The sequence below is a fragment of the Sminthopsis crassicaudata genome, chromosome 6 (genome assembly GCF_048593235.1).
Source record: "Sminthopsis crassicaudata isolate SCR6 chromosome 6, ASM4859323v1, whole genome shotgun sequence".
Taxonomy (NCBI): domain Eukaryota; kingdom Metazoa; phylum Chordata; class Mammalia; order Dasyuromorphia; family Dasyuridae; genus Sminthopsis; species Sminthopsis crassicaudata.
In genome coordinates, this window is record NC_133622.1 from 68495062 (window position 1) to 68522354 (window position 27293).

The 27293-nt window shown below is 35.9% G+C and overlaps 1 protein-coding gene across 1 annotated transcript in view; it reads right to left on the minus strand.

Annotated features, from left to right (window-relative positions):
* Window positions 1–27293, minus strand: part of MGAT4D (MGAT4 family member D) — a 132948-nt gene that overhangs the window by 32589 nt on the left and 73066 nt on the right. The window contains exons 5-7 of the mRNA XM_074276700.1: window positions 20176–20222; window positions 17915–18028; window positions 11501–11576 (exon numbers count right to left, since the gene is read on the minus strand). Of these exons, the coding sequence (XP_074132801.1) occupies window positions 11501–11576; window positions 17915–18028; window positions 20176–20222 (237 nt within the window). The remainder of the gene's footprint in view (window positions 1–11500; window positions 11577–17914; window positions 18029–20175; window positions 20223–27293) is intronic.

Consider the following 27293-nt stretch of genomic DNA (forward strand, 5'->3'; position numbering starts at 1 on the left):
GTGCAAGTCCTCTGACAAATATTTGCAGCACGACCTGGGCCAAGTCACATCATAAATTTTTAGGCAAATTACTAGGATTGAGAGTTGCAGAGCAAATGTGAGCGTGCAGAGCAAAAACTTCCTCAGTGTAAGTTTCTTTTTTTTCCCCCTGAGGCTGGGGTTAAGTGACTTGCCCAGGGTCACACAACTAGGAAGTATTAAGTGTCTGAGACCAGATTTGAACTCGGGTCCTCCTGAATTCAAGGCTGGTGCTCTATCCACTGCCCCACCTCGCTGCCCCCTCAGTGTAAGTTTCTTAACCCAGCAAAATCTGAGATCCAGGACAGTGAAAAAAAAAATTCTATATGGTTTTGAGTGATAACATATGACAGCTTCCAAAAAATTAATTCTGAGGGTCATCCAAAGGGCCACAGGGAGTTACACAAAGGATTTGAGTCAGTTATATGACAATACAAGGAACTGTGTAGAGAAGCGTATAAATAATATCAGAGATAAATGTGATTAGAAAAGAACATGGACCAGTTATATAGTAGTCAGAGGAAGAAGCTCAAAAGGGCAGCATCCATACATACTACAAGACTATCCACATAATAATGCCAAGAGATAAAAGTTATGAATAATGTAATTAGAGCTTATTATATAACACATGTATATGCCTATATAATCTATGTATTATTTATGTAATGTTCAAATAATCCATATATTAAATACAGATTATAATGTCAATATAATCCATATAATATCCACATAATGTCTAGAGCAAAGCTTCTTAACCTGTGGGAAACTGAATATGGAGATCGCAAAAAATTGAGCAACAGCAAAAGATATCAAATATTTTGCCATATTTTTTATGTAAAAAAAAAAAAAAAAAAAAGCATACTCATCTTATTAGTATGGATATTTGCTTGTCTTTAAAAAACAACAAAATTATATGTATATCAAAAATTTATTTTAAAATAAATTTTTTTGTGATTTGTTATCAGTAAATGTTTAATTTGTATACCCATTTTATATATTTATAAGTCCAGGGTCATGTCTACATTTCTGGGATTAAAAGACATGTAATAGATTTTTACTTACTTACTTACTTGCTTATTTATTTATTGAGCTTAATATTACAAAGAATTTATTAATAATTTGAGATTCTCATAAACAGAATAATTTTTTAATTTTATAATTATAAATTTTTTGATAGTATATATGCATGAGTAATTTTTTTTATAACATTATCCCTTGTATTTATTTTTCCAAATTTTCCTCTACTCCCTCCCCTAGATGACAGGTAATCCCATACATTTTACATATGTTACAGTATAACCTAGATACAATATATGTGTGTAAATCCAATTTTCTTGTTGCACGTTAAGTATTGGATTCCGAAGGTGTAAGTAACCTGGGTAGATAGACAGTAGTGCTAACAATTTACATTCACTTCCCAGACCTGGTCTAGAGGAAAGTCCCCAACATCATGAGTAAGATCTCCTAGGTAAGACTTAAGAAAATGATACTTGTTTAGACAGGACACCAATTTGTCCAAGCTATTATATAACTTTTATACTTGGAAGAATTTCAATTCTGTGTTGATATTTCAAAATAAGGGCTGTGATTTCAGTGCTTTTACAAAACTGAAATTGATCATGTGGGAGCACCCACCATGAATTTTAAGCATAATTTAACTTTATTTTGATTCCTCGGGGTGCTTAGGCATTGTAATTGTCTCTGCGGATGGAGATGAGATGGGACATAAGTGTGAATGGATATTGGCCCAGCAGCCAATGTCTTTTATATTAATAATGAAACCTCAACTTGCTTGTGGTCATTGTCTTCTTTAATGATTTCGGATAAGAAATCAGTGTGGTATACTAGTGTAGTATACTAGAAATCTGGAGTTAGGAAGACCTTCCTCTGATACTTACTAGCATTGTACCCCTGTCAAGTCACTTCATTTCTCTGAACCTCAATTTTGTCAACTTTAAAATGAGATTCCACTCAGTGACCTTTAAGATATCTTCTTGTTCTAAATTCTATGATCCTAAGAATCATTTTGCCTTTTCTGGAGTTAATTCCTCTACCTTTACCTAATCCCATTGTACTCCTGTCTGCTCTGTCTATACCTTTGCTGTGATGATTTATATTCCTCTTCCAAACCTCCTTACATTTTTTTCTCCAGGGGCTGCCCTTCTGTCTGCTTATAAACATTTCTAGGTCTGCCCTATCCTTGAAAAGCCATCTACTAAAACTCTTCTCTTGACCCTGCTGCTCTCCTAAGTCACCATCCCATCTCTATTGTCCACCATCACTAAAGAAAGGCACTCTGCCTCCAGTTCTTGTCATCTGCCCACAAAAGTCATTCATTGTGTGTAATAGAAAAAGGAGGTGATCCACTTAATAACAAGGGTGGAGCATGACATATAAATAGGGCCAAATGCTTCACTGACAACTAGGCAATACAAAAAGACTTCCGGTGTGTTGAATAGCCCCTGATTTATAGAAACACAGAAACAAGAATTACACCATTTGAGTAAGCATGGAAGGGTTATTATTTGCATCACTGGAGCAGGGACCCACACTAAGGAGATCATAGATCCTTTGAAGTACAGAGTAAATAGAGTAAACACATTACTTACCTGAATTATGGATAAGAGTAACATGGAACCATTAAGGGAGTTTTGTGCAAGCAGAGGCAAAACCATGTCTTTAGAAGGAAGGGCAGTTATGACAAAATCTGGTCTGATGTGTTTTACTGTTAATTCCTTCTGCTACTAGCTAAGGGGCAGCTAGGTGGTGCAGTGGATAGAGCATCAGCCCTGAATTCAGGAGGACCCGAGTTCAAATGTGACCTCAGACAATTAACACTTCCTAGCTGTGTGGCCCTGGGCAAGTCACTTAACCTCAACTGCCTCAGCAAAAAAAAAAAAAAAAGTCAATGAAAACAGTGAACATCCATGGCATAAGTGAGGGAGATTGCTACCTTGTGGCTCAACAAATAGTCTGAAGGTAAGGGGGTGGAGCAAGTGTAACAAAAGCACAGGAGCAGAATGGGCAGAACTGGAGGCAGTATGTTATTAATTCTGATATTGGTAAGGATGGAGCATAATATATAAATAGGGCCAAGAGCTTCCCTGGTCAGTACGTTTAGTCTTAGTCCTGATTATCACCATTTTAAGTAAGTTAAGAATTCTGTAATTTGTGGCTATAGATAGAGACAGACAGGACGACCCAAAATTGAGTGTCATTTTAAATTTAAATAGCTTAAAACTATTGAAAGTTACTAAAGGTTGCTATTGATCAATCGTTTTTAGCTATTCTGACTCTTGGTGACCATAATTGATGTTTTCTTGGTAAAGATATTAGAGTGGTTTGCCATTACCTTTTCTAGCTCATTTTACAGATTAAAAAAACTGGGATAAACAGGATGAAATGACTTGCCCAGAGTCACACACATAAAAAGAACCTAAGATTTGAACTCCTAATGTTCCTGACTGGAGGTGCAGTGATTTGTATCCTGTTCTACCAAATCACCTTGCTTCCCTGAGATTCAGGTTCCTCCTCTGAAAAATGAGAGAGGTTTAGACTACTCTGATGTACTCCTAAGATCCCTCTCAGTTCTAGAAGTGCAGATCCTGTACTACTAATGCCAGCCAAGGGTTGAAGAACATTATTTGGAGTCTGTCTCTGTCTCTGTCTGTCTATCTATCTGTCTCTCTCTACATATATGTTTTTGTTTTTTGTTTGTTTGTTTGTTTGTTTGTTTTTACTTTGTGCATTTGCTACAAGAATTTTATTTTATTCTGTAGTTTGTTTTTCCCCTTAATGGAAGGATGGCAAAGAAAGAATGCAAATTCTTATTAATTGAAAAAAAAATCCAACTAAATAGCATTCACCATTTTCCTTTTATCATGACGGATCCCTAATACAGCCAGAAAACACAGCTTAAGTTATTTTCACCATTTGAAGTGAGCTATGACTCCATAGCTAGTATGTATGTTATAAAGGAGACCCCTGGCAGAAATCAACTTGGTATCAGGATTTTATTGTATCTTGGAGCTCTGTGGATGATGGGGCTGTGACCCAATTGGCCTGAGCACCTGGATCATGTACCTTTTGCCTGGTATTTTAAACCTGTGACTTATTCACCTAGATTCCTGACCCACTTGCATGAGAATTATGTGTCCCTTAGCACTTTTATTTACAAGCTGGACTGGCGCCCCTTCACCTGCTCCTTGCCTGTGATACCTAAATTTTTTTAACCCTCACATGGTCTCCTGGCGTGTTTGGACCCCTGACCACAGAATCTCTATTCTGGAGACTCCTGCTCTGCCACTAACAACAACATAATGTGACTGGACCACAGGCTCTTACATTCAGAGCTAGAAAGCCCCCAATACCATTTAGTTATTGTATTTTAGAGATGAAGAAACTGAAATAGTGTAGACCTCATAAGCAGGATTTGAAACCAGGACCTCTGAACCTGGAGCCAATATCACTGTGTCAATTCATACCAGTGTCTCTTCCTTATCATTTTCCTAGTTCAGACTTCTATGATTTCTCCCCAAACACTTACAGTAGCTTCCTAACTACTCTCCCTGACTTCAGTCTTTCCTACCTCTAAATCATGCTAAATACAACTATCCAATTAATTTCTCTTAAAAAATCTCTCTCACCATTCCTTTTCCTTGTGCAAAAAAACCCCATAAATAAGCAAAAAACCCTCCAACAAAACCAAACTCAACTTCAAGAGCTCCTTATTCTTTACAAAAGTCACTCCAAACTCCTCTCTTTCCAACTCAAAGCCCAGTATGCGATGGTTCCAACATAATTTTCCAGGCTATCTCACACTAATCTCACTGGTACATCCAGGGCTTCCATATGTGCCTAGCTGTTCCCCACAAACATCCCCTGCTTCTTATCTTTGTGCTGTTCCTGCTTAGACTGGATTGTCCTTTTCTACCAGGACCATCTGCTTAATTCAAAACAAATATCAAATGTCATCACTACCCCAGATGTAACAGAGCTAAAAGAAACCTCAAAAGCCATCTCATTAACTTGCTCCTGACTTAACAGGATCAGGAAACTGAGGCCCAGGGAAGCTAAGTGTAATGACCACAGGTCACAGTGAAATATCAATATTTTGATCAAGTTAGCCTTTACCTCCAAATCCTAACCCAATTTCTACTATCTCATCGGGCCAGCTTTCCCTTTTCTGGAGTGGGAATAATCTTGTCTTACTTTTAATTAAAACCAATCTTTTTGGACTTCCACATTCCCATTATACTATCTGAAATTATCTCTATCCCTCTCTTCTCTCTCTCAGTCTATAAATTCTGAGGGCAGAGACCGGGCCTTAGTTGTTTTTTTGTTTGTTTGTTTGTTTTTTATCCCCCAAAGGGGTCTAGCAAAGAAATTTACAAATAGTAGGTACTCAATAAATATTTTTCAAATGGGAAGATCATTGATTGGATCATAGAATTTTAAAGCAAAGCTTTCAGAAAAAGCTCAGCTATAGTTTGTTATTAAAGTCTGTCTTGTTACACGATGATTTCTGATTATATAAAATTTATCTAATCATTCCATAAAGCTTCTCATATTTCATTTCTATTTCCATGGGGATTTAGAATCAAATTTCCCCTGTCAGTAAAAGAAATCTAGGTTGGTTTTATATAAATGTATTTTTAAAAGAGAAAAAAAAAGAAAAAAAGTTAACATGTACTTCAATTCATTATCAGGACTATCCAATATTTTTGTCCACACTGGCTAGGGCAGCATCTCAACACAATTTTGGACTGTGACTTAAGGCTTTGGGCACAGCCTTAGGAACAATAAATGAAATAATACCACCTAACTGCAGGACAAGATAACATTGAGAATATAATATCAAGTGGCAGGGGGAGTGAGAGAACTATCTGCTTTCATTCTTAATTAGCTTTAATGACCACCAATGCCAGGATGGAGACTAAGACAACCATACCTAATGAAGGGAAACAAAATCTCTCTAAACAGAACATTAAAATTTTCTGTTACAAATATTTATAAGAAACAAGTATATTTTCTAAAAATCCACATTAAGATTGCAAAGAGGTTCTTAGTGAAAGGTCATTCTTTTCCTATTCTTTTCCTTTGGATGTCTCCCTCCCCTTCTCTTTCCTCCCCCCAGGGTCTACACCTTTGTGAATTGGAGGTCAAGGCTTCTTTAATGCCTATTACTAATTTACTCCTAGCATCACAGAATTCATGGAACTTAAAGAGGTCTTAAAGGTCATTTGGCCCAATTCCCTCATTTTATCCATGAAGAAATTTTTTTCTCAGAGAAGTAAAAACTCCCACAGATGGTGAGAAGGAGAGCCAGGATTTGAATCCAGGTTTTTTTTAGACTCTAAATTCAGCTCCTTTGGGCCACACACATTATGGCCCATCACATCAGAACATAAAAGGGATGAAAGTCATTTTCTACCTCTATGAGGACGATATTATTTAGAATGTAACAAAAGCCTTCTAACTGGCCTCCCTATCAGCCCCTGAATTTAACAAATTTCATTAACACCTACATTTCTGAGCATTGTGCTAGGCTTACAAATACAAGAACATATCAATCCCTGGTCTTAAGGATTTTATATTCTTCTTAGGGGAAAAGGGGGAAAGAGCAAAAATGCAGATAAATATGATATAAAGAAAGTTTAAAAGGAAAGTATTAACAACCAAGGGAGGGGAAGAAAGCCTCACAGGAGTGACATAGTGAGGAAAGGAAATGGTCAGAAAATCAAGATTCTGAAAGATGCGGCTGAGTAGAGAACTGAATTCAGGAAAATTTTATAGTGTGGCTGAAACAAAGGGCTTCTGAAGGGGAGAATATAAAGGCTGAAAGTGGAAGCTATATGGTGAAGAGTTGTAAACACCACAAGGAAGAAGTGAAAGTCCTCTGATTCTTAATTTCTCTATACTATACTTTCTCTATACTCTATATATACTATAACATTCTCTATACTATACTATACTATACTATACTATACTATACTATACTATACTATACTTTCTCTATACTATACTATACTATTTCTCTATACTATACTAACTGCTATGGAGATAGAAACATGAATTGATATGTTGCTTGTGCTCCTTCTCACTCTTTCTCCTCTCTTTTGTTTTCTCTCCTTCCTCCTTTCCCTCCCACTCCCACTCATAGCTCCTTCTCTAGACTGAAAGACACATAGATATCAATATCTATAATACCTATATCTATATACATCTATATGATGTAAATATCTAACAATAGTTATTTAACAATAGGTATTTATACAATAAGTAAGATAGACAGATATAGATGTGTAGATAGATAAATAGACAGACAGACATACAGCATGAGAAGCAATATGAGGCAATAGAAGGAGCTGTTCCTCAAATCCGGCAACACACGGATTTAATTCCTGCCTTTGAAAAATATTAGCTGCCTGATCATGGCCAAACTGCTTGATTTGCCAGCGATTCAGGCAATGTTGAAAGATTACAAAATTACTGAGAAGCTATCAATATTTTTCATCAGAGGAAGCTGCCACATTAGGGAGTTTCCTACACAGATAAAATTATGGATCGGGATCAAAAATTAAAGGACACTCTAAAGCAAATGGTTAATTACTACTATTCAAATGATATACAATTCAAAAAGGAGTTGATAGAGATGAAGTAGTTGTTAAGAGCTTTGTTTTGAGTTTGCTTGGTCAAAATCTCCAGTATAACCAGTTTGAAAAGAAACTTTTATGCATGACAACATCTCCTTTCAAATTATGACAACCATCAGTTGTTCTAGTCATCGTACCTAGGAGCACACACAATTTAGCTTGTTTACAGAACTTCTGGTCTACTAATCTGCTGAGTTAAGAAAATCTAGGTAGCAGTAAAAAAATGGCACAGATAGTTATGTAGACTTTTCAGAGTTTTTATGTTGCCCCTACAGATTTCTACCATTGTTATTCAATAAAAGGATTTTATTAGTACCACACATCTAGGTAACCTACACAAGTCCAAATAATTCCTTTGTGCCCATACTTTAATTAGGAAAGATGAGTGCCAATTCAAAAGCTTTTTTAGAAAACATTCTAGAGTCTAGCTGGTAAGTTCATCATGACTAAGGGATAGAACACTAGGCATGGATTCAAGATGACCTGGGCGGTCAATCCTCCCTCCTACATATAAGAGTGTCATATGGCTGGCTCTGTTATCTTGGGGGTGTTTCTAAAACACTCGAAATCTGAGGATTATAAACATATTACCTATTGTACTGTCTATAGTACTACTTATACTATCGTCCTCCCCAAGAACTTCTTCAATTTTTTGTGAAACAGCTCCTGTCCTCGACATTTAACTGAAATAATGAAATATTCCTCTAGGACCATTTTCTCCCCTGAACGTCAATCCCATTTAACCAACTGCATATTACACATTTCAAAAGGTATGTTCCAGAAATATCTCACACTCATTATGTCTAAAACTAAACTTGCCCTCAAGCTTTTCCTTCTTCCAAATCTCCTCTGAGTGAATCACTCATCAAATACTAACATTTCTGAGATTATACATTGGGCATAGTTAGAGACAAAAACAATTATTATCACACAGGGGGTGTCTTTGTTATCTCACAGATTATAGTCCAATTGGGAAGACAAATCAGCACTATTTAAATAAAGAATTCAAGAAAAACTAAATAAAAATACTAGAGATATTTCCAGGCAGTACAAAGAGAATGAATACAGGATATACAGTAACCAGGTAATTTATTTAATAATTAACTACTCTGGACACTGAGTTTTTTTTGTTAATGGACTGTTTACTGAAACTAGAATGACTGGGAAGTAACCAGTCAGGCACAACACTCAACAGATCATTATTCTTTGGGAAATGCCAGTTGACTATCTGGGGATTATGATGCTTAGGAAAGTGAAGCTAAGGGGACTGGCGGTTAATGGCTAATGCAATGAGGAATTAAGATAAAGGAAGTTTCTGCAAAAGGAAAGCTGGGAAAATTGAGCTAGGGATGATTAAACTAAAGAAAAGAAGATAAAGCATACATAGTCTGTAACAAATCTTGCTTTCAAGTTGTTATAACTTCAGAATGGAATTGTGAAAAGAATACTTGGCTAGAACTATGGAGACCTGTGTTCAAACTCATTCTTTTGATGGGAGGGAGGGATGGAGGGTGAAGCAATCAGGGTTGAATATTTTATCCAGGATCACACACAATAAATGTCAAGTATCTTGAGGTCAGATTTGAACTCAGGTCCTCCTAACTCCAGGGACCAATACTCTTTCCACTATACCATCTTGCTGCCCTGTTTAGATTTTTGATAATTAAAGCTATTTGACTCTGGGGAAATGTCAGCATCTGAGCCTTTTATTTTCTCGTGTGAAAAATGGAAAGCATCATCCTCAAGCTTCCTAAAAAGGGTCTTCTATAGCCATTTAAAAATAGACATTATAAGAATGAATTGCTATTGGTATTATTTATTATGTTTATTATTATATACCAAAGTCATCTAATCTAATGGAATAATAAGTCCTTTGTGGGCATGTTCCATAAGGTTTAGATGGAAAACTTGCATCAAGCAGATTATAATGCTGGGTCAAATCTAATAAAATGACATTTTAAAAGACAAATAAAAAGTCTCACAATTGGATTTTAAAAATAAAATCATAATTACAAGCACAAGAGGGAAAAAAAAATACAGCTACCTGCATCTTGAGAAAAAACTTTGGGCAAGGGAAGGTTAATGAAGAACAAACCCATTTTTTATTTATTAAATATGAGATGGAGCAGATGAGATAATTAATAGTCTTTTGACTAATGTGAAACAATGAAGAGAGAAAGAGTGTTAGTTTGCCTTCAGTCCCAAAATCAGACTACATCTTGAATACCATCTTCTGTTCTAGACAACACAATATAGAAAGGATATTAATAAGTTGAAGAGATTTCAGAAGAGCTAGCCAGAGTGATCCAACACCATAAATTCATACCCTGTGGGCAGATGCTTAAAAATAACTTTTCAAGTATCTGAAGATCTGTCACTTGGAAGAGGGATTAAGACTTGTCCTTGGCTTTTGAGACATCAGAATCAAAGGAAGTATAGGTGTCAAAGGAGGGAAATTCAGGCTTCTTTATAGCAATGAGAGCCAACCAAAAGTAGTGGTTTCTTCATCTATCTCCAAGGTGTGGTTCAGGTGCCACTTGTCTCTCATCTCCCAGCTCTTAATTCTCTTTCTATTTGCAATTTTCCCTAGCTATGCTGCCCAGAGCCCTGCCTACCTAAATTAAAAATTTCTTCCATAGGTAGATGAATTCTGAAAACATCAGCAGTTCTCAAAGTTGCAACTCTTCTAAATTGTTAAAAGGATTTGAGACCCCATTGATGAAATCATACTGAGCTTAGGCTCCACTAACCCTCCGTGTTCAACACAGTGCTTTGCACATAACTTAATAACTGAATATATAATAACAATAACTGAAGTGATTTGAAGCAAGGTATCTAGAGCTACACCGTTAATACTATTTGTTAACTTATGAACCCTGGTTGTGGGTTGTCAGGAAGTAAGATGGTATTTCTGCCATGGAGGAAGACATAAGGATGCCCAAGGAAACTTTGAAAGAGTCACCCTATTATACAGGAATGGGAGAACCAGGCGTGCCATTTTTGCTTTCTGAGCTAAAAAACATCTCCTCTTTACCATAAGATGAGTCCCATTTATTTCCACATATAAAAACCCCAGTACTCAAACTCAAACCAAGCACAAAGAAAAAAAGGTTGAAAATTAAAGGAGAAATAAATAAAGTAGGTCACAAAAGATGATGGAAATGATCACTGAAATCTATTTTTTGAAAAGACAATCTAAAATGATAAATTGTAACTGCCTTGAACAAAAAGTAAAATTAAATTGCCAAAATAAAAAATGACAAAAGTAAAATTAGAAATTAAAAAATCAATAAACAATAAAGAGAAATAAAATGAATGATCAGCTACATAAAAGAATGATCATAGCTACAGCAAAACAAATGGGACTCTCTATTAGTTGATACCAAGCTTCCTTTATAACTATATCTCATGCAAAAAAAATGGGTGGCCTTGCATATAGAGCTCACACTTTCGTCTCTTTGACTATCTGCTCACACCATTCTGGAATGCCCCCCTTCGATTGCTGCTTACTGACATACTATGTTTTCCTTCAAATATTAATCCAGAGGGTGTTCCCTCCATGAATCTGACCCAGGTCTTCCGTAGCTATAAAGTCCTTATACAGCATTTTCTTTTCTTAAAGTATGCACTTGCCATTTTTTACTTCCTGTTATAATGACAACTGTTGTTATCTTTTTCTTCTATACAGTTGTAAGGGAATACAGAGACAGAACAAGGCAGAGATTGATCTTAACATCTACTCCCCAGCATGATGCTATACAAAGAACTGCCTGATATGCTTTGTTTAATTGAATGGCGATGCTGAAACTATTGATAAATCACCTTACCTGAAGGTAAAATTTGCCCTTTTCTTGGGCATATAGCATCAAGAAGCTGTAATCCAGGTTTTGCTTGGTCCTCCACCTAAAGGTTAGCAATAAAATCTCCATTAATATTTTTTTCCTAGTATTGTTGAAAGATATGATGTACGCAACACAATTCAGGGATTAGAAGGACTGAGAAACTCTTCAAGATGGTTACTATGGGCAAGTGCTTGCAGGGTTAAGGATGTACTAAAGGATGCTGTCTTCTTTACTTAGCTAACAGCAACCACCATAAAACGAGGGAGTTTGAAGCACCAAACCAGACACCTCCAACCTTCTCATTTGTTATCCCATTTCCTGCTGAAATTTCTCTAATTTATTAAAAATAACAATTCTGAATCATTATCATGTGAAGTCACCAGAATTCTCCTTCTACAAGTGCAATCATTGCTTGGCAAGGGGAAAAAAAAAGTCTTCCTATATTTATAAGGTTTATAAGGACCACCTAAGTTGTTGCCTGATTTTATAAAAGAAAATGCTTCATTCCTGCTATCTGCCAAATTCACTATAGACAGTCTACATACATTTTATATAAATTGTACATATCTCTCTGAAAGAAACCTCTAAAAAAAAAAGAAAGAAAAAAAGATGTTTCCTAGCATAGAGTCCTATCATAGATGTGTATACAAATCTTCCCATCTGCCACAATTTGTCATGCTTAAAAACATACTGATGGCATCTTGACATGGATGAATTTATATGGAAAGAAAATCTGTGAATAAAGTTTCTCAGCCAACAACATAATTTATGCATTTTTACAAATATCTGTCCTTTCTAATAAGGGATCAGTTGTATTAAAAATAAATTATTGCACACACAACATACGCCAAAGCAGTCCATAACATGACACAAATTAAAAATCCTTCTTTTTCCATGATAGTAAGATGGCCAAGGAGGGTGGGAGAAGGGAAAAGGATAGTGTAGAATGTTTCTTCTGGTCCAGTCTAAGCTCAAATATAAACTTCATGATATTAGTATGAATGAATAAGTGGTAAATATAAAATATAGATGAAATATATCATATAAATGACATAATAAATAAATGCAGAATGCAATAAGTTTTGCCTTGCCAATGGAGCAGTCTCCTTGTTCCATACCTGTGGTGTGTGCCTACAGATTCAGGAACCTCCCCAACTTCTCCCTCTCCCCACATTCAGACACAGACAGAGCTTGTCCCATGCCTGAAAGGCACATCTTGCTACTCATCCTCCTGGTCAATGGTCCCCTACTGCTGCCTTTCCAACTAATCCCCAGCTTTCCCAGCTCCCCAGCAACTGGCATAGAGCATTTCACAAGTATTTTTTAAATAAATGGGTGTGCTGCATGGCTTCTTGCTACCTTAACAACGATGGCAGCAGCAGGACTAGGAATTATTATGGAATCTCTCTACAGCTATGAAGCAATTGAGATTGCTGTGTCCCAGGGTTTGGGGTCTCAATGTCTTTTGAGAGGTCAAGTGTCTTACAGTTGTTCTCACATGAAGCAATCTATAATGTATATAAAAAGACAGTATTAGCTATCTACAGTTCTTACTTATTCTTCTGCACATATCATACTGATACCCTGGGCATTTTTTGGTGACTAACGGAAAGGGAATTAGTATCTCACTTAGCTCATGAAACAGTAAGGGAAAAAAAAATGCTGTTTTTTAATTCTACTTGACATGTTTCTGTCTTTGGCTCAAAGTAGTTAATTCCCAAACTAAAATAAATAAGTTATGATTTAAATAAGTGCAGCTAAGTCCTAAATGAAAATAAATTAAAAAAAAAAAAAAAAACTTGAAGGAGTAAAATCACATTCAGCTCTTAGGACAACTGAAAAGCAATCAGGAAGATGAAAAGGTCAATGATTTACTTTGGCAGCCCTGGCTAGAATCCAGCCAAATGATCTGCACACTGAAGGAGACAGAAAGGCCAAGACCTCTTCAGGGCACCTTTCTCACCCCAACAATCTACCATCTCTTTAAAATCTATTGCCAAGGTAAAAAGCAGGTGCTTAACAGGGCACAGAAAGTGGTCATTTAGTTAATGAAACAGTAATATATTAAAAAGGACATTTGATTTATATCTAACTCTGGCTAGAAACAATATCATTATTGAATTCAGAAGTAATAGACTGAATTAATATTTTTCAAATGAAGTGTAGAAGAAAAATCACTGGCTTTAGGGATCTGGGTTCAAATCCCACTTCAGATACTTTATTATTTATATGATCATCAAACCTCCCTGAGCTGTAGTTTCCTCATCCAATGAAATGGAGTGGTAGGTTCGGAAAAGATGGCCTCTGGGTTTACTTCTAGATATTGATAAGTAATTTTATGATCTTGTGGGTATAATTCATACTGAAATCATTTGGAGAATCCATGACATAAATTTACAGCTAGACAAGACTTTAAAAAGAGGTTGTTTGATCCAACTCCTTTATTTTAAAGCTGAGCAATTTTAAATCCTGAGAATTAAGTGATCAAAAAAGTCTAGTCTTCCCCAATTAGACAATTAACTCCTTGAGAGCAGGGACCATCTTATGTTTTTTGTTTGTTTGTTTTTGTTTTTTCTATTTGTAATGCTTAGTGCTTAGCTTACAGTAAACTTTTTTTTTTTTCTACTTGGGAGGCACCCAGGCTTAAATGATTCTCCTATATCCAGGGTTAGTGGTCTATCCACCATAAACTTTTTTTTTTTTTGCTGAGGCAGTTGAGGTTAAGTGACTTGCCCAGGGTCACACAGGTAGGAAGTGTTAAGTGCTGAGGTCAGATTTAAACACAGATCCTCCCAATTTCAGGGCTGATGCACCTAACTGCCCCCATAAACTCTTAATAAATATTTTTTCATTCATTTAAACCACATGTTGGTAATCTTATGGCTCCTATTTAAGTAGTTTTTTTTTTTTAATGAAGAATTTAAAAGAACCTTATGTTCTGCATATAATGAACTGTACTAATATGCTTGGCCCAGAAGCTAAATTAATTTTTGTCCCCCTCCTACTCATGATTCTTGTCTCTTCCATGAGTTCATTTTATGAGGAGAAAAATTTTGCCAAATATAGGGACAGGAATTAGAGCTATAATTATATTGACACCATGAACCTCTGGGTGAGGAAATCCTTCAGCTATTACATAATAATTTGTAGTTCTACCAAACTGCCAGGAAATTTGAGAGATTAAGTGACTTGACCATGTCATACAGCCAATAAGGATCAGAGGCAGCAGTACTTGAACTACGGGCCAAGGCCCTATCCACTACACTATGCTGTGTCTTCTGCCACTTATCTGATATTATAATATTAGGTGATTTAGCATACATTATTATAATATACATATATTATATACATTATTATACATTATAAAATAATGTAAAAATACATTATTTTTATAGTTTCATTTATAAAAGTTTTATTCCCGTGATAAAAGACAATAAACTTCCTGCACTGTTATTCAATGCATGCAATGCTCCCCACAGTTGCATTTAATGAACTGCTGAACTAGGTGCTGATCAAAAATTAACTAAATTGACTGAAGGTTAAGAGCAGTTTAACTTCATTTAGATAAAGGGGAGACTCCCTCAACCAGTACAAACTGTTAAAATGTTTTTTAAGAATAAATCTTCTGAAATGAGATATAAGAAGTAGTTGGAATTTCTTTTCTATAACAACCCTTTAGAAAAGACCAAGATGAGTGATAAAGGACCAGAACCTCCCCACCAAACAAGGAGAAACAGAAATGGTAGGAACCTTGAGGAAAAGTGAACACTCGTTTCCCCTCTGTGAACTTCTGACAGAAATAAAGAAAAGCGGCAGGAAGGGCTGGAGATTTACTCAGGGAAAGAAGATTTCAAAGGGTGCAGAGAAAGGATAGATTCCAAGGATTTGAGCTCAAGGCCATTAGCCCAAGAGAGATGGATATCCAAGAAAAAAATTTTATAGACAGAGAAACAAGTTTTACCTATGTGGAGAAAAAGGGGGAATCATCCAAAAATTACAGACTCAGAAAAAGGGAGACCTCATAGAATGTCCAGGAGAATGACTTTAAGACTAGAAAGAACAGAACAAAAGTTGTGAAAAGGGAATTGAAACTCAACATCATGGAGAAGAGGAGCAATGTTACCTGAGAAAGCAAATCATTTATTTTTCAAAAGAAGGGAGGTAGGGGGGCAGCTAGGTGGTGCAGTGGATAGAGCACTAGCCTCAAATTCAGGAGGACCCGAGTTCAAATCTGGTCTCAGACACTTAACACGTCCTAGCTGTGTGACCCTGGGCAAGTCACTTAACCCCAGCCTTAAAAAAAAAAAAAAAAAAAAAAGAGAGAGAGGTAGAGTTTGCAAACTGTACACCAGTGAGCTTGATTTCTCCTCTTGATAATTCTTAAATGTATTATTGAAAGAATGGTTAGTGAATAACTAAAAAAGGAATCAGGAATTATAAAGAGTCAACATGGCTTCATCAAGAACAAGCCACACCAGTTTTCACAGGACACTAACTTGATTTCTTTTTCTGACAAGGAATAGCAGATCAGGGATAGGCTGTATATATTCTCTACACCCAGATTTTAGCAAATTTTTTTGCAAAGTGCCTTTGCTGTCTTTTTGGTGGAGACATAGGGGTTAATCAACAGCCCAGTTAGGTGGAGCTGATACTGCCTCGATGGTCAGACCCAGAGATTTGTCAGTGAGGTAGCTTGAGCAGTAGATAGAGAACCTGCTCTGGAGTCAGGAGAACTTGAGGTCACATTCAGCCTCAGGTAGTTAGGAGCTGTATGAGCCTATGTAAGTCACTTAGCTTGTTTGCTTTGGTTCCTCATATGTAAAATGGAACTGGAGAAGAAAATGGCAAACCAATCTAGTATCCTTGCCAGAAAACATCAAATGAGGACATGGAGAGGCAGACATAGCTAACCACAATGAAAACTTGTCCATAATGGCTCAGTATCAGCTTTCAAGATATAGTCTCATGGTGTTCCACAAGGGATCTTTATCCTTATCCTACATATTTAATGTTTTATCAATGACTGAGATAAAAGGTAGCACAAAACTAGGATTAGCTAACATGCAGGATGAAAGGATTGGTATTCAAAAAGGGCTCAGTACCTAGACCACTGACCTGAAGCTGGACAATGATGAAATCTGAGAGATAAATGTATTGATCTAATATTTGAATTTTTAAAAATTCAACTTTACTAGTATAAGATGGGACAGGCAGAGCCAGAAATCTATTTTTCTGAAAAACATCTAAGATTATTAGTAGACTTCAAGCTAAATAAAATTGATATATGGAAGCTTAAAGAGCTAATATAGTCTTAGGGAGACTTGGGAAGAGATTCAGGGATGAGAAAGACAGAGACAATGGTCTCTCTACACTCTATTTTAGTCAATTATGTTCTGGATACAACATTTCGATAAACATCCATCAGCTGGTAGGATCCAAAGGGAAATAGTCGAAATCAGGAAAAGTCTCAAAATTTTGCCACAGAGAAGAAACTAGGGAGGTCTAATCTCTGAGTGGGTATATAGGGGAGAATATGATAAGTATCTTTAAATATTTGAAGGATTGTCAAATTGAAAAGCAAGCAACATTTTACAGTGGAAAAGGTTAGATTTTAGGTCAAAACACCTGGCTCTCATTCCCAGTTCCATGTGATCTTAAACAAATCACTGACATCATGCAGTGTGTTACAGAAGGTATTCTTGTTCAGGGCAAAAACCGCTGTGGCTGTCTCCACTCTGAGCTTCTGGGATTCTAGAATTCAGTAATCATTGCTTCAAGCCTATAACAAGTGCATATGATAGTCACTTTCAAACCAAAAAAACTGTTAAACTTCAGGGAGAAATCCTGCTGCTCTCAAGAAAAATATCAACTAATTTTTGTTACTTACATTTGTATAATACTTCCTCCATAATATTCATAATACTAGAAACCTAATCGCCAAGCCAAAAAATTCTTTTAATTTATGAAAGCTCTTTCAAGTTTATTGCTTCCAGCTATTCTGCCAATATCTTGATGAGGAACGCATTTGTATACTCATTTGAAAGGATAAATAAACTGTCTCAGAGAGGTTGACTTTCTTAAAGTAGCACAGCTAATTGAGTGGCAACCTTAGAAATAAATGCAAGTTTCCTGACTTAAGGTCCCAACATTTCCTGCCTGGACCCATGCTTTTCTTAAGAATATTATTAAGAATATCTAAATGTTGAAATCATTTGGAATGTACTCCTTAGATACAGATTCTCAAACATTATTAATATTGGCAATTGTCAATGCTGTAAAATTACCCATGCATATAACTTGAATATAAAAAGCTATAATAAATTATAAAAACATTATTAATAAATGTCACAAAATGAATCACTACCAATTTAAACAACACTGTTGTCCATATTGTCATACCTCACTCTTTTTTCTGAGTCTCCAAAAGTTAACTTCATGTCTGAAAAAGATGGATAATAAAAGGCTGGAGGAGAAATCATCTCTAAAACTCCAGAATTCACTTCTTTGGGGAATCTGTAAACAGAAACAGTTAATTGATACTAAATACTTTATTTCCTGAAATAAACAAACAGAAAAATCTCCTCCCTCAACACACACCATTCCCCCATGAATTTAAAATATTTCATTTTATGCTACATACATCTAAGAATATAAGAGTTACTAAATAGGATAGTTGTTAATATTAGAAAACAAATTCAGGATGTTTTATTAATGAAGCGTTTAGTTATAAGTTCTTTGGGGTATTTAGAAAACATTACTGAAAATTTTTCAATCTTACTTTTCTATTTCCTTTTATAATCAAAATTAATCTCAGATATTTAAGCTGCTAGATTGGGTATGATTAATGAAGAAGATGAATTATAGATCCAAATGCAAGGAGACAAATGAGATTTCATGGCATTTCTTGACTGCATTACTTTATTCATAAGAATCATAGTAGTTAAAGGGCCAGGGGGAAAAAGAGGCTAGGTAAAGGAGGGGAGAGAATTCCATGCTAAGATATATTCATGAATAAATCCAGGAACCATCCAGGGAAAGCAGAGCAAAGAGTACTTGAGTGAATGACGCAAGCAGGAAGAACAAAATTGTCATCAAAATATGAGAGAGACTCTCCCAGCAGAAAGAGAAAACAGCAGAATTTGAGAAATCCCACATAAGCTTGGATCAGGTTAGCATTTAGAAGTGATGGGAAAATAAATATCTAGACATCTGCAGTAACAATTAGTTTCTTCACTAAATTAATTAAAGTTTGACAAAAGTAAAATGATATACCTCAGAAAGTACTTGTTCTCATCTCAATAAAAGATTTCAAGAAAAGGCAAGATGACCATTTCCTGGCTATGCTAGAGAAAGGATCTTTTTTCTCTCTCTCTCTCTTTTTTTTTTCCTGAGGCTGGGTTTAAGTGACTTGCCCAGAGTCACACAGCTAGGATGTATTAACTGTCTGAGACCAGATTTGAACTCGGGTCCTCCTGAATTCAGGGCTGGTGCTCTATCCACTGTACCACCTAGCTGCCCCTAGGATCTTTTTTCTCCATCAAAGCTGAACTCAATAACCTCTTAGGTCTTTTCCAGCTTTGATCCTGGAAGAGATTGAAGTTCAGCCCCCTCCCTTTACCTTTCTCTACTATCTGCTGCTTGCTCTGGGAAAAGTAACCAAACTAATACTATCATTACTTCTGGTTAAGAGCACAGCAAATGACTGCTCAATGGCTGCAGTCTGTGCAACCTCCCTATTTATAGGGTTTTATTTGTTTTTTATGAAGGTACAAATAGAGTGGAAATGGGAGAAAGGAAAGAAAACAGATTTTTATTAACTAAAAATCATAGCAAATTCACAGGCCTTACTTATAGATCTATGTCATCACCTGTTTTTAAGAAACTTCAGTAACTCCCTATTGTGTCTAGGAAATAAGATACAAACTCATCTGGCATTGAATATCCTTCAGAATTTGGCTTTAGGGTACCTTTCCAAATTGATTTCACAAGACTCCCTTCACATGCTTTTCATTCCAGTGAAATTGGTCAATCTCCAGTAGTTCTTTTAACACAAGACATCATCTCCCAACTCTGTTCCTCTTCATGTACTGTCCCCCATGCATTTTCCTACTCAACACTACCTCTCAGAAAACCTACTAGCCTTCAAGGCTCTATCCGATTAAGCACCACTTTTCCATTATGCCTATTTTATATTCTCCACCTCACTGAACTGAATGAAAAGAAAAGGGCAAAAAGAAGGGCAGCTAGGTGGCGCAGTGGATAGAGCACCAGCACTGAAGTCAGAAGGACCAGAGTTCAAATCTAGTCTCAGACACTCAACATTTCCTAGCTTGTGACCCTGGGCAAGTCACTTTACCCCAATTACTTTAGAAGGAAAAAAAAAAAAAAAGGAAGGGCAAAAGCATTGCTTCAGATAAAAACAGGAAATAAATGGACAGAACCTCTCACCTATAAGAGATAACCTACTCGTGGATCATACTACACAGCTCATTTAACCTACAGGTACTAAATCATTAACAGCAAAAATATTTGAAAAAGTGAAAAGCTGTTAAAAAAAAAAAAAAAAAAAAAAAAAGTGAAGGATGAGGAATAGAGACAAAATAAACATAAAATGGAAACACGAATAACTTAATATATATGAATTTGCATAGGATACTTACCTAGCTTTGATTATTTTTGCAAGATCATTAATATAAGTTTCATCAACCTAATGAACAAAAAAACAGAGTTCATTAAAATGAAGGGCTTTGCTATTCCAAGTTCACATTTTCACCAACTGCAAATAGAATTTGAGAAGTTAGTTGCTATATCTTCTAATTTTTTGGAATTTTCACTTCTCAAACCACAATTTTCCTATTTTCTGTGAGTTTAAAATCTGCAATTTGAATGAAGCAGCCACTCCTTTCCTCCCTTTACATGAGTACGTGTGGCCTAAAAGCTCTGAAACTAAGTTTTTAAAATAAACATTCCCAAACACATAAGCACTTCCCTTTTGCCAGTAGTCCCCATTGGAAGTCCATACTCTCCCCAGTTTTTGCTGGTTTTGCTGCTTTCTTAAAATCTTTTGGGATCTAGCATTTCTTTTGAAAGGACCTTTAAAGCCCATTTACCAAATAAGCAAATGAATGATTGAATAGGATATAAATCTTGTGACTTTATACCCATGTAGTCTCATTTTTAGGCCAAAATAGAAGGCCTTGGTTTAATCGCTCACGTTAGCCAACAAACTTGGTTTTGAATGATCTTTGGTGACTTTGAATTTTCAAGTCACCCTTCACCATAAAAGAGAATGGCATAATACCAATAGTGCAATGTGGAAGTCAAAAATGCATTTAGAAAAGTATAGTTCATGCACTACCCATGTGATAAGTAGCTGGGGGATTAGTTTCCACAGAGTTATGTAAATTGAATTAAAGAAATGAAACATAAATTAGAAAATTGAAACCTAAGAAATGGAAGGATATAACTGGAAAAAGGAAATAAAAAAAATAAAAGGGAGACACAGACTAATAAAAGAAAGGGAATATGCAATCAGGTTTGGGAGATTAAGGAAACAGAAATAAAAAGGGGGAAATGTAAGGTGGAGACTTAAATAGAAGCACTATTGTTAGATGTAATGAGGAGTAGACATTCACTCAGAAATCTCAGTAGCACACAATTAATGGGGAAGCAGCACAGGGACTTGCACTTTAAGATGGGAAATAAAAGGCTACTTTTGCTATTTCAAAAGTGTGCCTTTTAACTTAGGCACCATTCTTGGGGGGAAAAAAAAGCGTAAAATAAAATCTTTTCAAGATTCATCAGTGAGTCAGTGAAGTTTTCCATAAGACATTTTTGATTCTTACACCCAAGACAAGGAAGTTAGATGATGATAATCCTAGGCAGATCAAGGGTGGGACTACTCTGTCTATCCCACACCTTTGGATGGCCACATCAGTATAAGTGGAAGGAATCTTCCAATGCCTAGCCTGAAGAAGAGACCACTTGGGATGATGAGAGAAATTATTTGTTTGAAGGGTTGTCATATGCAAGACAGACTAGCCTTTTTTAACTTAATCAAATAGAGAAGAGGAAGAATACTGGATAGATATTGATGTAAATTGTGTCCCCTTTGGGGGGAAAGGTGCTCCTGACTAGCAAACCTTCCAGACTCCGGGGAGTGGTACACCCTTGCTAAAACTGCCAAGATAAGTAATCTCGTTCAATTAGAAATCTAGGCCTGGGGCGTAGTCAACATCCTCTATTGAGTTGCTCAAACTGCTCTCCAGCCCCAGGAAAAGACTAACCCTTATAATCATAACCAAGGATTTCTCAACCTATTTTTGTTAAATGCCCTTCTGGACTTAGCCCACAGATGAAGATATTTTCTCAGTATAAACCTATCTTTGCTAAATTCCTAAGCAGGAGTTTGCCTGCTAAGAAAGCTGTCTTCTTAGCATACTGACTTCTTAGTGCAAATAAATCCCCCTTTGCCACAAAGCTTGTGCCTGTATTTATTGGGGTTTTTGAATTCTTTCATAAAACCTGCCACGGGCCAAAGGGAATCCCATTGCTGTTAGGGGATCTCTTACCCTCAATTCTCACACCTCATTAGTATTAAAGAAAGGCAAGCATTCCAGGTTTGGAATCAGAAGACCTGAGTTAAAATCCTAATTAATCAATTAGTTAATTAGTGTTTGTGTGGTTCTGGGCAAGTCATTTAACCTCACTAAGTCTGTTTTCTTCAACCATAAAATGAGGGCTAATCTAGTTGAGTTGTGTCAGACTATTCCTGCTCTAATGAATCTGAGTAGAAAAGCAATTTAAAAAGTAATGATCTTCCCTTCTTCAAACCTCAGGAGGGTCAATGACCAGTTTTTAGGAATATTAAAAGGAATGTTTTTGGCCAAATATTGACTGGACTATGAGGTTTTTTTTTTGCATCTCTGGGATTCTATGATTGGATGGACATTTAAAAGAAGCTTAAGATGCTGAAGGAAATATCAAGAGTGGTTCTAAAGATGTCTTGAGCAGTGGCAGCATCTTTGAAATAAATATATGTACTCCTGGGCAAAGACTTAAAGGGGACAGCATATATTTAAATATGTAATGTATGAAATGCTAATTTTTATGAATATCTTTATTTTGTACTAACTATTACTGAAGTTAATCATGAAAAAAAGTTTTCTGGTTAGGCTGGTTTTCCTTGAATAATAATGAGTGAACAAATTAACTCAAGTAGAGTTTCCTTTGCTGGGGGCTACTTAAAACTTAGGAATTTAGTTCAGGCTTAGCAGATCAGGGAACATACAGGTTAGAAATCACCACAAGAGACTTCCTGAGGGAGTCATTCAATGATTAATTTCACTATGGAAAATTCAGTTGTTAGCCAGAATTTAAGTGCTAAAATTTAAAGAGTTAGTTAGGTACATAATTAGGATTCATGACATCCTTCAAACAATTTAGAATAAATTATTTTTAAAACTTTAATTTCAATGCATAAAATGATATTAACAAAGCAAAAATGGAGAAATAGAACTAAGAATGAAGAGAAAGTCAAATTCTATATTAAATACTTAATGCCATGATAAAATTAAAGTGACTATATTAGTAAATAAACTAACCTATAATACCAATAACTGCTGCAGTTGCTGAGATTACTAAGGTAACTAAAGCTTAGGAAAGCATTTTTTATATACTATTTCACTAAAGCCAAACAACTCAGAGGCAACAGGTATCATCCCATTTTACAGGAAAAAAAAAAAAAATTGAATTCAAGGAATTTAAGTGAGTTTCAATATTCTTTCTCCCACAATTATTCCCTTTGGGAATAATAATAATAGCTGATATTTGGTTAGCATTTGGTAGCTACAAAGTTCTTTACATAGTTTTTTTGGATCCTTCCAGCAATCCTAAGAGGGAGATTATTATTAATTACATATATTATACATATGCAGTAGCTGAACTATGAAGTGACTTATCCAAAACGAATGATTCAAATCCATAATTTTAGGCACAAGTCCACTTTAGTATAGTAATCTGACTGTATAAACCATCATCCCCTTTATAAGCTAATTATTTCTAAAGAAAATGGTCCAAAACATAGTGGTAATACAAAATAATACTAACACTTGTCCTGTCAGTCACTATAACAAACTACAAGTAGGGAATGGTTTTGGGCCTATGATTCCCAACATAGACACTTACTTGCCAGGTAGCTTAGGTATGAAATAGGGACACAAACATTTGAAGATCTAGATCAGAATTGGAAGGAGGGGAGAGAGAGAGAGACAGAGACAGAGAGAGAGAGATGTTTTAGGTGAATTAGATAAATAGAAGTATGTATAGGTCTAAACACTCATCATAAAATCATCTCACCACTTATACTATCTTTTCTACATCTTTTCAAGATCAAGGAGAATATTATCTATCACTATCCTGTCCCTAAATATAGATTCCTCTTCTAAATTCAGAAGATACTAAGTTTAAAGATATGGTTTCTGCCTTCATGGAACTTAATCCAGTACTAGACTATATATATGATGAATACAGTCGTGCCTCATAATATAAAATATTATTTGAAGACTGATGAGAAAATACCTACTGCCAGCACAGGGCATTTAAGCTTAAATGAGGGAAGCCTTCCTGGAAGAATTGGTATGTCAACTACCCTTTAAAATGATAGGAAAGAATTCAAGAGAGAAAGAAAGGAAGGAAGAACATTAAAGGAATAAAGAACAGCCTGAGTAAAAGCAACTAGGTAGCACCATAGTGCACAGAATGCTGAGTCTGGAATCAAGAAAGTCTTCCTGAGTTTAAATCTAACCTCAGACAATTACTAGCTTTGTGCTCCTGTTTGCCTCAGTTTCCTCCTCTGAAAAATGAGGTAGAGAAGGTAACGGCCAATAAGACCCCAAATGGGATCACAAAAAGTCAGACACGATTGAACAAGTATGGAGATGGAAGAAGAGGGGATTTATTCAGGATACTGAGAGTAGACTCATTTGTTTGATATAGTAGATTAAGGTAAAAATAACAGGAGACTAGAAAGGTAATGGTGCTACATTATATTAGACCTTGATGCCAGGCAAAGGAGGTTAAATTTCCCTACTGATTAACAACAGGGGCTATGGAGTAAGACAGTGAAAAATGTTCCTTCAGTAGCTATTGAATATTTCTGAACAAAGCAGGAGCATAACCAAATCTAAGCAAGAACAGACAAAATAAGATTGGAGAAGGGAGATACTGAAGATGGGGAAACCTCTTAGGAAGCTATTTCAAAGATCCAGGAGGGTGGTGAAAAAGGCCTGTATTGGGGGGGAGGAGGAGTGGGAATAGACAAAAGAGGATGGATTAATGAGGTGGTATGGAATTAAAATAAACAGGACTTAATAACTAATGGGTTATATAAAATAAGAGTCAAAGATAGCACCTAGGTAATGAACACTCAAGATTAAGTCACACCATGGATAAATAGTCAACTGAGGAAGTTCAATGTTACTGAATAAATATTTGTTTAATGTAGTCAATTCACCATGCCCCAGAAAGGAAAATGCTAATGAATAGAATGGCTGGTAATAATACTTATTATTGATTTTGGCCCTCAATGATGCTGAATAAGTGACAAAACCTTTCTTTACCACAGCCATATTCAGAAAGTAATAATTCAGCAAAGTAGCCTCAACTTTGAAATACAGTGATTATAGCATCACAATATACTGAAAAATGAAGGACAAAAGCTGCTAAAAAGCTGATGTTTTCAACTTGTTGATGTTAATTAAAATTTCACAAGAATTCATGATGAAAAAAGGGAAAAAAATTTTTTTAATCTCCCAATCCTGGTATTATAGCTATCTATAATACTGTGCTTTTAAGAGGTTAATTCACATACAGGAAAAATACCATACTGCATTTATAACAATAATGGTTACTCCTCAGTTCTCAATCGCCTTTGAGAGAAGTGTCATTGTACAAGAAAACATTCTGGCAGATCTGTGCCATGTTAGCAACAGAATAAAGGTTCAATATTGAAAAATAAGGATACATAGGGGCATATTTCATAATAGTTATTATATTGAAGATTTTATATGAATTATAGTGAAATAAGAACTAACATTGGAGGATAAGAGTTGGGGCTAAAATCTGATTCTGTCATTTACAACCCATGAGATATTGGAAGTGTCACATAGTCTGAGCTTTAATTGTCCTAACAATGAAAGGACTAGTTAACCTCTCAAGCTCCTTTCAGATCAAAATCCAAGAGGCAGAAAGAGGAAAGACTCTCTAGTCTTCTCTCTAGTGTCAGAGAAGAACATGAGCCAAAGGCATGGCGGCAACTAGCACTCCCCAAATACTAAGTCTTTAAAAACGGTCAGTTTAACTAGAGACCTAAGATTGGGAATACAGGTTCAGAACCAAGAAGGAAAGTACATAACTCAAGCATTTCGCAAAACTTTCAAACCAAGGCAGGAAAGGGATCCAACCAGAGGACTGGACTATTTGATGAAGCATGCAAAGTTCATGGGTTTTACAGGAAAGTGGTAAATCCTCAGGCACATTTAATTGTTTTCTCATCTCTAATAGAACACACACACACAGAGATGATCTGTTAAATTTTTATTTTTTTTTTATTTTATATATTTTTTATAATATTATCCCTTGTATTCATTTTTCCAAATTACCCCCCCTCCCTCTATTCCCTCCCCCCGACGACAGGCAATACCATACATTTTACATGTGTTACAATATAGTCTAGGTACAATACATGTGTGCGAATATCATTTTCTTGTTGCACAATAAACATTAGAATCCGAAAGTACATGTAACCTGGGCAGACAGATATTAGTGCTAACAATTTTCATTCCCCTCCCAGTGTTTCTTCTCTGGGTGTAGCTACCTCTGTCCATCACTGATCAACTGGAAGTGAGTTGGATCTTCTTTATGTTGAAGATTTCCACTTCCATCAGAATACATCCCCATACAGTATTGTTGTTGAAGTATACAGTGATCTTCTGGTTCTGCTCATTTCACTCAGCATCAGTTGATGTAAGTATCTCCAACCCTCTCTGTATTCCTCCTGCTGGTCATTTCTTACCGAGCAATAATATTCCATAACCTTCATATACCACAATTTACCCAACCATTCTCCAAATGATGGACATCCATTCATCTTCCAGTTTCTGGCCACTACAAAAAGAGCTGCCACAAACATTTTGGCACATATATGGATGATCTGTTAAATTTATAAGCATAGGACATAGAAGGGGAGAAAGAAGTCCATCTTGTCTGAGATATTAAATATGTGAATACTCATAAGGCTGAATGGAAAGAGAGGCAGTGTGGTGTGGAGCACAAGAAAACTCTTCAAAATATCCCCATTGTTTGTCAAGAGCACCAAATACACCTCTGGTCACCCAGATCTGCTACCTTAGAACAATCCTTAACTCATCATTACTTTTTATCCTATAAAGCCATTGCTTTGCCAAGTCATTCAAACTAATCTTGTTCTTTCTTATATATAATGTCCTATTTACTTTTCCCATATATTTACAGTGACTATCCCCAATCTCTGGAATGCTCTACCTTTTCACTCCTTCAAAACAAAGCAAAAACATCACCATCTACATAAAACCGCCTTGTATTTATTATTTTATTTATTCATATGAGATCATATGCTTTCTCCCAAGCTGGATACAGTCTCCATGAGGGCAAGAAACATTTTAGTCTGGACTTTATATCCCCAGCATCTAGCTGAGTGCCTAGAACATAATAGGAGCTCAATAATGCTTGTTGAGTGACT